Source organism: Chelonoidis abingdonii, chromosome 10, assembly GCF_003597395.2.
Source record: "Chelonoidis abingdonii isolate Lonesome George chromosome 10, CheloAbing_2.0, whole genome shotgun sequence".
Lineage (NCBI taxonomy): Eukaryota > Metazoa > Chordata > Testudines > Testudinidae > Chelonoidis > Chelonoidis abingdonii.
In genome coordinates, this window is record NC_133778.1 from 71,345,833 (window position 1) to 71,357,068 (window position 11,236).

General features: G+C 42.0%; 1 protein-coding gene across 5 annotated transcripts in view; it reads left to right on the top strand.

Annotated features, from left to right (window-relative positions):
- Window positions 1-8,354, top strand: part of HSPBAP1 (HSPB1 associated protein 1) — a 69,372-nt gene extending 61,018 nt beyond the window's left edge. For 4 of the 5 annotated variants that reach the window (XM_032763649.2, XM_075070296.1, XM_032763648.2 and 1 more), the window contains 2 exons: window positions 4,723-4,833; window positions 5,017-8,354. In XM_032763649.2, the coding sequence (XP_032619540.1) occupies window positions 4,723-4,833; window positions 5,017-5,571 (666 nt within the window). In that variant the 3' untranslated portion in view covers window positions 5,572-8,354. The remainder of the gene's footprint in view (window positions 1-4,722; window positions 4,834-5,016) is intronic. The other variant, XM_032763650.2, reaches the window with a different exon arrangement.
- The last annotated feature ends 2,882 nt before the right edge of the window (window positions 8,355-11,236 follow it).

Sequence of the window (11,236 nt, forward strand, 5' to 3'; positions counted from 1 at the left end):
TGCCTGGCCAACACGTTGCATAACTGTATGTGTTTGCCTGGATGTTTTTAGTAAGGAAAATCAGGAAGCAAAAGAACTTCTCTAACTAATATATAGAGGGGAATTGGACCAGGTCACAGAATTACCACATGTCTGCTCTTGAGGAAGGAGCTTTAATCATGCATCCACTGGCCCAGCTCTTCCTCTAAATCCTTACACTGGACTACAAGGAGCCTTGTAGAGGCTCCCTTAATCTTGCCTCATGCCTAGCAGCTGCATTCATGGCTTGGCAAGGGAGTAGGCAGGCTCTACCCCTGAACAACATGATCCGTCAGACTTTACATGAATAAGGATCTGAAGGCTCAGAATTTAAGGCCCTGATTGAGCAAAGCACTTCACCTCAAGCATGTCCTTAGATTCACCCTATTCAGCAAAGCAATTAAACACATGCTTAATTTTAAACTGTGACTTCAGTGGGACCAAAAAAAAAAGCATATGCTTATGTCCCATTGAAGTCACAGTTAACATTTAAGAATGTGTTTAATTGCTTTGCTGAACAGGGATGGACTTAAGCATGAGCTTGACTCCTTCCCATATGCTTAAGTGCTTTGCCAGATCAGGGCCTAAATGACAAACAAAATGGCAAAGAATACGACTGCCTGGAATGTTTAATTCACATCTTTCTGGGAGTGGAGATTGTGCTTGTATTGGATTTTCTGGCTTAGTTAATTTCACTTTTCTCTAGGCGTTGTTTTTACTGTGTTTGTTAACCGATAGATATGGGATTGTTCCAGTGATAGAGTCTTAATACTCCACAATGTTTTTTAAACCCAAATCATGTGATCATGAATACTATCACAGTATGAAATACTATTAAAGTGGCTAAAGAAACAGGCTTTACTAGGACAGAAATCTGTGAAGTACTGAATAATAGCTGAAATGATAGGAACAAAGAGTTATACAGGGCTGGCCTCTTTTCTAGGCCATCTTCTGGCATCTTTATGCTGCTGTGGAAGAACAGAGGGGTTCAAATCTGGGTGGATCCTCCTAGGAAAGAATTCTGATTGTAAGGGATATTCAGCTATAAGAACAACGTGTAGCAGTCCTGTGCCAGTCTCCTACACAGTGTCACGTACAGGGGATATCTAGGAACACTGCATTCCCTCTGTTCTGGGTCAGCAAGGCAGCCCACAGGCAGCCATTCAAGGCTGTCATAAATTTGTACAGGCCCTGAGGCAGTTCTGATTTGTGCCAGTGACTGGGGTGCCTCTGTCACTGTCTAGAATTCAGAGTCTGCAAAGGTGACTTAAAGCCCTCTCCTCATCCCTAAACTGGGCTCCGCCTCTTGAACTGCACCGCTCAAGAGCTGAAGGTCAGAGTTGGGCCCACTGTGCTAGACAGATAAATACAGAGTGAGAGAGTTACTTATTGGACATATTTTTGTTTCCTTTGCCTTACTATTTTCTCATTTTGTTATCCACTGGTACAATAAAATAGAGCCTTATTCTGCCACCCTTACTAAGGCAAAGCTCTGACTGAACACAATGGGAGTCCAATTTGAATAGAGTCTGTTGGACTTTCCTAATAAGATATCAAAAATTAAAAGGCCCCACAAACAAAATAAATGACTTTGGCTAATAAGTAAATTGCACAGTAGTTGAACCTTAGAAAGGAGTGCATGTAATCACTGTGGCACAGGTGACAGTTGATTACAGCCTATTATCCCTGCAGATGACAACGACATTGTTTTTAGATGTGGGCAATCCATCTATTAAAATAATTCATGACACGGGCACTAAAATATAATGAGAATGTTTCCATTACCAATTCAAGCAGTCTCTCACTTGGAGCTGTAACCAGCCGCTTTCACTTTGACAGATGCGTGTCATGCCAGCATCATCTTGGTGATTCCATTAATTATTTTGCCAAGACTTTTTAGAATAAGAGTAGAAGTTTAATTTGTTTTCAGTGTAATGTGACAGATTCAAACCCTGTTTTCTAACAAACTTAGTCACATGATTAATGCAGCCCCAGGATTTAGCACAGTAGGATGACTCCCAATATCACAATACTTTGAAAAATGTTAACCATTTACATATGTAGTTTTGCAAAGCGACTGTGCAGTGCAACAAAAATAAGTCTACTCCTAGGACTGCAGGCTGGGAATGTGCTGCTTTATTTTACTACAACACAACAGAGCCCACAAGGGAAGGGGGAGTCAATTCCCTCTAACTAGACAAGAAGAGAGGAATAGAACATGGCTGCTACTCTGAGTAACCTAGTTAACCCTTGATGACAACTTTACAATATGTAGAAATCAGGATGTTGTCATTTTGGCAGGGAGGAGGTTTTTATGAAAGAACATTAATAAATGTGAACAGATACCCCCATATGACAGCCCCCCACACACCACCAATGGCAGAATTTTGTCCTAAAACTAGTGTGCAGAAATGAAGATAGATTATTTTTCTGCATGAATTCCAGGTTCTACTGTGAAACTCCAGATGTATTACAGCCTTTAACACCCTTCCCAGCAAGCTATAAGGCTTGACACATTCTAATGTTTCAAACCCTCAACCCAAAATTTGACAATCCTTGGCTGGCTGGCTGGCTCATACTTATGGTACATCTTCCTTTTTTTCCTGCTTTCCCCCTAAGAGCCCAAGTGACTCTTAAATTATCTGTCCATTTATAGTGTACTTATCACTGTGATATCTGAATGCTAATCAACACTGCACACCCCGATCAACCTCCTTCCCTTCTAACTACCCTTCCACCGCCTCAAAGCTATTTATTTAAATAGAAAGTGGAAGACAACAGACTGTCGTTCAAAATTATGTTTCTCTGTTCTAAAAATCCCAAATTAGCCCATGTCTACCTGGCCAAGGAGTGAAGGGAGAATTCAAGATCTGTACCAGGCAAGAATCAATTACAAGAGCCCTGTCAAGGCTTTTTCCCTCACTTTGAACTTTAGAGTACAAATGTGGGGGACCTGCATGGACTCTTCTAAGCTTAATTCCTAGCTTAGATCTGGTAATGCTGCCACCAGCCAGAATATAGTGTCTGGCACACCTTCTGTTCCCCCAAAACCTTCCCTGGGGAACACAAATCCCCAAACCCATTGGGTCTTAAAACAAGGAGAAATTAACCATCCTCCTCCTTTTCCCCCTAGACTCTCCCCTCCCTGGATTGCCTTGACAGGCTTACACAGATCCAGACTCCTTGGATCTTAAAACAAAGAGGAATTAACCATCCCCCCTCTTTTTCCCCCACCAATCCCTGGTAAGTCCAGACTCAATCCCTTGGATTTTAAAATAAGGAAAAATCAATCAGGTTCTTAAAAAGAAAGCTTTTAATTAAAGAAAGAAAAGGTAAAAATTATCTCTGTAAAATCAGGATGGAAAATGCTTTACAGGATACATAGATTCATGTAGATTAGAGGGACACCCCCCACCAGCCTTAGATTCAAAGTTACAGCAAACAGAGGTAAAAATCCTTCCAGCAAAAACACCATTTACAAGTTGAGGAAACAAACATAAGACTAAACCACCTTGCCTGGCTATTACTTACAATTTTGAAAGATGAAAGAAAGACTGATTCAGAAAGATTGGGAAAGCCTGGAGTGATGTCCCATTTCTCTCAGTCCCAAGAGCGAACAACGAACCAAACAAACAGCACAAACAAAGACTTCCCTCCACCAAGGTTTGAAAGTATCTTGTCCCCCTATTGGTCCTCTGTTCAGGTGTCAGTCAGGTTTACTGAGCTTCTTAACCCTTTACAGGTAAAGGAGACATTAACCCTTAACCATCTGTTTATGACAAGCCCCATAAAACTCTCAATCTTTTTATAATTTTTCATTTTATTTTTTGTGAATGTCATGTTATTTTGTGTTGTTCTGCCTGCCAGGAGAGTGGGAGTCCCTGCGGTATTGCAGAGTGAGCCTGCCCTGCACTCACCCCAGAGCGGCAGCTCCTGTCTCACAGGGCTTGGCCCAGTTCTCCTTTCTGGTCATTGTAATCTAGCATGCAGGGTCACAGTGCCACTCAGATTTGACCCTGATGTCCGTACATCATGTCCAGGGAGTGGCTGGACCAAACTGGAGTAGGACCCCAGGCCTGGCCCTGGGAGACAGGAGCTCCCACTGTGGGATGAGTTTTGTTTTATGTCATTTTATGCATTCTCTTCACATTTGTGAAGCTGTTTATCAATTACTGATTTTTTTAGTTTAGCAGAAGCCCATGAGCATCCTTCTGGGAAAGAAACATTTGTTTTTCCTTCTGCTGCTATTTAAAACTGCAACAACATATTAGTGGGCTTCTGTTACTGTCAGATGACTACAAGTTTCCTGAATTTTCATAGGACTTAGTCATATGCCTTAGTAGCCCCAAGGTATTTGCTATCTCACAGTAATATCCTTTGTGGTTCAAGTGTTTAAAATATTTATATGTATAATTTTGTAAAATGCTGTTGTGGTCCATCTAGATTAAAGGGGGTATATAAATGTATATCATTAGAAATTCAGCAGCATTCATATGCTGTATAATTTATGAGGTATCAGATTTAATCATCCAAATAATCCCTTTTGCAACCTCTTCTTCATGTGAGTAATCCCATGATTTCTTGTGGTAAGGAGGATTTTCAAGTTAAGGCTCTTGGTTTGGTCTGTTGCAAGGTCCTCCAAGGCTTTGTAAAGGGTGCACAGTGCCACATTTTCTCCATTTACCTTTTATTTCCTTGGGATAGGATGCAGACCACAAAGCCCGGGTGGAAGAGGCAATAACTCGAACAGTAGTGTGTGCCATAAAATCTGCAGAAAACCCCAGCCAGTTGGATGCCTGGCTGAATCCTACAGAAGTAAGCTCTCTCGTTTCCATTAGCAACAATAGCCTGGAATTACTGACATTTCTTTTAAACTTACTATGAGTCTTTTCTTCCTGTGTAGTAAATTAAGTGCCTTTCATACAGCTAAGAAGCAACATAGCATTGAATAGACATGTACAGCTTATTCACTATGTTTATTTTTGTTTGCTTCTTTAGGTTGAGGCAACATCCCATGAAATCAATCTTCAGTACTTAAATGGAGCAATATCTGCATATTTAGAATATCAAACGGTAACTGTATCAGAGGACAGAGATCCCAGCACCCATGGTACAGAGAAGGAGGCATCTTCTTGTAAAAGAAGGAAAATACAAGTCAACACCAAACCAGAGGACTATAAATCAGGAACCCAGGAAGCTGATTTTACAGTGGTTAAAGCAAAAAAGTTGGAGAAAATACCTTTTGGGGTGCATCTTATTCCAGTATTACCACAGTCTCAAGAAGCAAGCTCAGTGGGGGCAGGAGCAGTGGAAAGTGACTCTAGAGACCTTCTCAGCGAAAATGAAGGAGGACATTTTGGAAAATCACGCTGCACTGGGAAGCAATCGGTAATGAGTAATGACTGCGAAACACTTGCAGATCAAACAGATTCAGACAGCACTGCAAACTCTTCACAAATGGCCATTTCTACAAATGACTTGTTAGATTGTTTGGTTAATCCACAAGTCATCAGTTTAGTGGCTGGTCTCTTGTTGGAAAGAGAGAGAGTTTGATAGAGTATTTTATCATTTCTAAAATAAAGAGAAACTGGCAGGCTTGTTCTGGGGTTTTTAACTCACTAGTAATTGAATATTTTACTATTTTTTTTTTAATTTGCATATTTTTTAGATACAGACAAGTATGCTTGGGAATGCATGTTGGGCCCCAGACCAGCACCATATTTTAAATGGTTAAATGGCAGAATAAAAATGAATAGCTGAAACAAGAATAAATAAATAACATTAGGCAGAGACAACTAAGAGAGATAAAACAAAGCTCCTTTGGGATCCATCTGATTAGAAATATAAAATACCCAGTGGCTACACAATTGTCCCCTGATCGAGTTACAACATGGTTTCAATTTATAGAGAGTATCTTAAGTGTCCTATAACCTAATAATTAGTTTAAACCTATAAAAGGTATGTGGAGCCTCAGTTTATATGGGGTCTAAATAAACTCATGCACAGGCTAATGAGAGAATGAGTCAGACAGTAGGCACTGGTGTACTTCTATGCCGGCTATGCTCTGTGTGGGTCTGTAATAGTCTTAATTTCTTGGGGGTTGCAAGACTTAGGTCGAATTTCAGTTGTTGGGGTTAGTGTGTGGATACTGGGTGGCACTGATGGACTGTGATATACAGGAGGTCAGACTAGATGATCTGATGGTCCCTTATGGCCTTAAACGCTATGACTCTATGAGTGGAGCGTAGAAACCGATACACACCTGGACAACAGATTCTCAGTACGTGGCAAAAAAACTACGCCTAAGGTGAACACCAGCACTTGGTCCCAGAGTATCCTGTCACTGAAACAGGCGTAATCCTGCGAAAGGCAATAACTATGGGGAGTTAAGATCCTGTAGCACCCAGTACTTTATGGCTATCGTCAAAACTGGAAAACAACAGAGTAGGATGTAATTAATCCACTTCAGCATTTCATGGAATGTTGGGCTTGATTCAGCGGTGCAGACACAGCAATAACTGTACCCGAAAGGAAGTTTCATCCCAGGGGAAAAACAGCTATTGTCTATCAGATAGTAGGGCAGCTTCAATCTCCAAGCCAAAGCTGCCTGGGAGATGTACTGAATCATGCACTACTTTGGTATGCTAATCCTATTCTCTCTCCAGCCAGTGCTGGCTGGCTCCAACCCCACGCTGGAAGAATGTGTGGGGCTTATTCCTCTGCACCCTTCTCCAGTCTGACATTCCACCACCTGGGTTCAAGTTGTGCATCGGGCCCATTCACTGTAACTTCTCCACGTGATGTGTGGCATAATTGATGGTGAGATGAGTGAAAGGCCAACTACTGTTGGAAGACCAACACAATGCAAGGGATTGGGGGATGTGTATAGGAAAGCCATTAAGCAAACTGGATCATAAAGAGGATGATCTAGTATAGGTTGTGATATTTGCTCAGCAGGAGATAACAGTTAAGACAGAAATAAGTACTTGGAGACACCTAATCCCAACTCAGAAGTTCTAAACCCAGCACTATATCCCTTCTCAACAATAAAAAATTCTGTGATGGGTGGGAAAAGAACCTACAGGGAGCAGGAGATGGTCCTCAGGTAGGTTGGGCTACAGCACAGGGAAATATAGTGAAGAAGATAGTTTTACAATGCAGATTTAAAAAAGTCAGGAAAGGAATAGTACATGAAATGGAAAATGCATGAAAACCAGCTATTCCGTATGAAATATGAAAAAATGTTAGTGCTGCAAGTTCTGCAGTCCTCTCTGGGCTCAGACCCTCTGAGCGGCTGTTCGGATCATAGCAAATTTGAATCCCTCTTCATACAGTGGGCTATTTTAGACTCATTGATTTGTGTTTTCAGTAGGTTTCCAGGGAAGTTGGGAGGAAATCCATCTTTGTATGGAAAAAGCATATTTTATATTCTCCAGGCCACAGCAAGGGCCTATTCACAAGTTTAGAAGCTGTGCAGAATCTTTTTGAAGCTACAGTGTTGCTCTCTGAAGCATGGTCTTGGGGGATTTAACACATGGTGAACTCAGTGTTGTTTTCACCATAGGATATGTCTAGCTGGAGGATCTTGGAAAGAACATTACAATAAAACACAGTTGGGAAAGTCACTTAAAATTCCTCTGAAATGCTTAATGTCTTTGCTTGACCTGCGGCAGCACTTCAGAATGGCACTTGTCCTAATTATAGCTTCAGCCAGATTCTTTTTGGAATAACATCTGCAGTTAAGGTGACAAACCGGTTTCCAGTTTTACCCTGTTTTACCCATTGATAGTTCTCTTAAGCACCCAACCCTTTGGCCTGAAATTTTCTTGGCCTGATCTCTGCCCAGTGGTGCTATTTTCACACAAGCCACTTTCCAACTGTTTTTGAGTTATGGAAGTCATAGGGGTGGAGATCCCCTTCAGCTGCAGTTGTACAGTTCCCAGCTCTGTGTTGCCCTGATCCTGTTTCAGGTGTTTGAGAGCTACGGCTGTGTAAATGATTCATCATAGTATTGGGGTGAGAAACACTTTTCCAGTCATAAGAAAATAAACAAAAAAAATCAAATCCTTTTTGAACAGAGTTAGAGAAAAATGAATAGAGGTGGAAATTTGAAATGGTACAGAGATATGATCCTTACTGGGCATTTGGGGGTCAGATTCCTCACTACTGACATGAGTAAGGGTTGCAGGATTAGGCCCTTGTCATTTGGTTGGGAAGAGAAGGGAATTATAATTAGAGAATAAAATTATAAGCAGTTGGGAAAAGTCACTTCTGAGCATGTTCAGGGGAAATTAAGAATTTCAGCGGAGTTTAAAATGTGGTTCTTATCTGAAAAATGACTCTTGTATTTGTCTCTCTCTGCCCTAAATGTGCTCAGTTCACAAGTAAAATCCTATTTTATCTAATTCCCAGTCCTGCACACTCAACCGTGGCCCCAGAACCAAGATAGGTTCCTTTTCTTCTTCATTACCACTCACAAAGATTGCAGGCCAAATTAGGTCTCTTGTTATAGCTATACAACCCGCCCCCCGTCTGTTTGATGCCTCAGTGGTAATGCCTCAGTGAAATCGCACAGGTGTCACAGACTGGACGTTAGTAAACTGTTCTGTTGATGAATGACCCAGAGTAGAATCCACTTCATTTACTGGTCTGTGTGTTGGTGATGCCATGCCAGTGGGTGTAAGGAGAAGTTAGAAATTTATTGCATCTGCTGCCATTAGTGACTCACGCGGCACCCTGGGAGCAGATCTGTAGAGTAAGAAGGTGCAGTTTTTACATAAGCAGCAGAGAATCCTGTGGCACCTTATAGACTAACAGACGTTTTGAAGCGTGAGCTTTCGTGGGTGAATACCCACTTCGTCAGACGCAGGTGTGCGTCTGACGAAGTGGGTATTCACCCACGAAAGCTCACGCTCCAAAATGTCTGTTAGTCTATAAGGTGCCACAGAATTCTCTGCTGCTTTTACAGATCCAGAGTAACACGGCTACCCCTCTGAGTTTTTACATAGTCACTTTTCATAATAAAACCACACTCTAATGAAGCTCTATCCACTTTGTCACATTGCTGGATTTGCTCTCTTCTCAGCCTGACCACAGGCATTGGGCACAGACAGAGGCTGCTGCTGGGAACATTTGCATAAGGTGAGAGATACTGTAAATGTTTCATTCAAATACACTCACTGAAAATCCTCATGAAGAAAGCTTTTATATCTGGGCAAGGGTACATTCACAGGGGGTGGAAAGAATGAGCAGATCCTCGGGTGCAGGGCTACGACATTCGACAAAGTCTAAGCTTGCTTAGAAAAAGTTCTTTTTTTCTATAGCAAAGATAACTTCAGATATCACAGGGCTAGGGCTTTTTATGTTAATGTGAAAGATTTCCCAACTCTCTATTTCAGAATGTCTGTCCCTGAGAAGGCTTCTAGACTCCTAAAGATCCTAACACGATCTCCCCTATAGGCAAAAACCCAGATATTGGTACAGGCAGACCTACCTTTAAGAAAGTCTGCATAGCAGGGAAAAAGCCATTGCCACAGCACTGAATTGTATGCATTAGACCAGAGAGAGAGACATCACTCATTGCTCTAAACAAACATTCAATCTGTCCGCAGAGAGCAGCGTTTTTGTGTCTCGCCAGGTGCGGACCATGATTAACGGATGAGGCTACAGTCAGAGATCGTTATCTGGGGAGGCCAGAGCAGATCTGTTTACAATGCTAGGTAAAAGCACCAGAAGGGCTTCATGTCTCAGAGGCGGACTATAAAAATCAGAGTCATACTCAGTGCAGGTGGTTATGGAGAGAAAAATTACCACAGATGAATGGAGTCATGTATGGCAAATGGCCCATGGACTAATAAGGGAAATTTACAGTTCCATGAGCTAATTCAGAGTATACAGAAGACCATGATTTCTGACTCTCTCGTCATGTGCCTGCACATAGGAGTTTGAATAACTGTCTACATATTAAGAGTGTTTAAACAAACTGGGTTCTGACCTTTTTAATGACTTTGGACAATGAGGTGGGAGCTGAGTCCTCATAGCCCCAAGGCTAAGGAAGGTGAAGACCAATGTTCTAGCTATTTTTCTGTACCATTATTAAAATATTTTTTATTTCAAAAGAATATAGACCATGGATTTCCTGATATCTTTTATCCTTACCCAAGTAAATATTTTATAAGGTAGTGGTTATAAAGTGGCTACAGCTAACCCTAATACCATTACCAAGGTACCATGATGGTTAACCCTTAAACTACAGTTTAAGGGTCAGAGAAGTGAAAAGGGCTCTGAAAGCTCCATATACAGCACTGGCACTATAGGAGATAAGTCCTCAGGGTGGCTTATGGCTCTCGCACGGCCTGGCGTAGGGAGTGTGCCAGGTGTAGGGTAGAAGGCTGGTACCAAGAGTGTGGCTGCAGCATTGTGGGGATTTTGCACAGTGCTGTAGCCCATAAGGTAGTCCAAGGAGGCCGCCAAGTGCTGAGACAGGCCCCAGGGCTCTCTTAAGTTCTGCTGGGGGCTCCAGCACCTGGAGCAACCCAGGATTGGGAAGGCATAAATGTGGTTTAAAATCACTTTAGCCCCTGCTCCCTGGCTGCAAATTTTGGCTGCAAAATCACTTAGAGCAGTATTTTTTCCATTGACTGGAGGAGGCCAGGATGTCTCCCTAGGTGTGAAAGCAGGATCATAGAGGTGTGCATTTCTCTGAGTATAGTGGGAGGGAAGCAGGGCTCTTTTCCAGTAGTGTGAGTGAGAGGTGGGTTTCCCTAGGACGACTTTGCTGGCTGCAAGGACTGGAGTCATAGCAACTGACAGGACAGTCCTGCTGGAGGAGGTTGTGGGAGGTGTAAGTAGCAGCAGAAAGGGCTGGGAGCTCATAGGATCAAACTGTTGGGGGGGCTTTTCTGGCCTAGTAAAGCAGACAAGTAGTTCTGCCAGTATCCAGAAAAGTAACATCACTCATGGTATCTGAAGGGTTAATGTTTAATTAATGTTTCTAGCGCCCAGTCTACCCACAAAGTTCCACCGGTGTAACTAAAAGGGTGTTTTAAAATGGTTTTAGTTAAATCAACGCCAGTTTCTGAATGGACACTCAAAATATGACTTCAGCCTGGTTTATAGCAATTTAGCTTGTGTTGATCCCTTACTTGGTGAAGCTAAATTGCTAGAAACCAGACTGAAATCAAATTAAGAATGGCCTTGCAGGAGTTTCCACTGATTT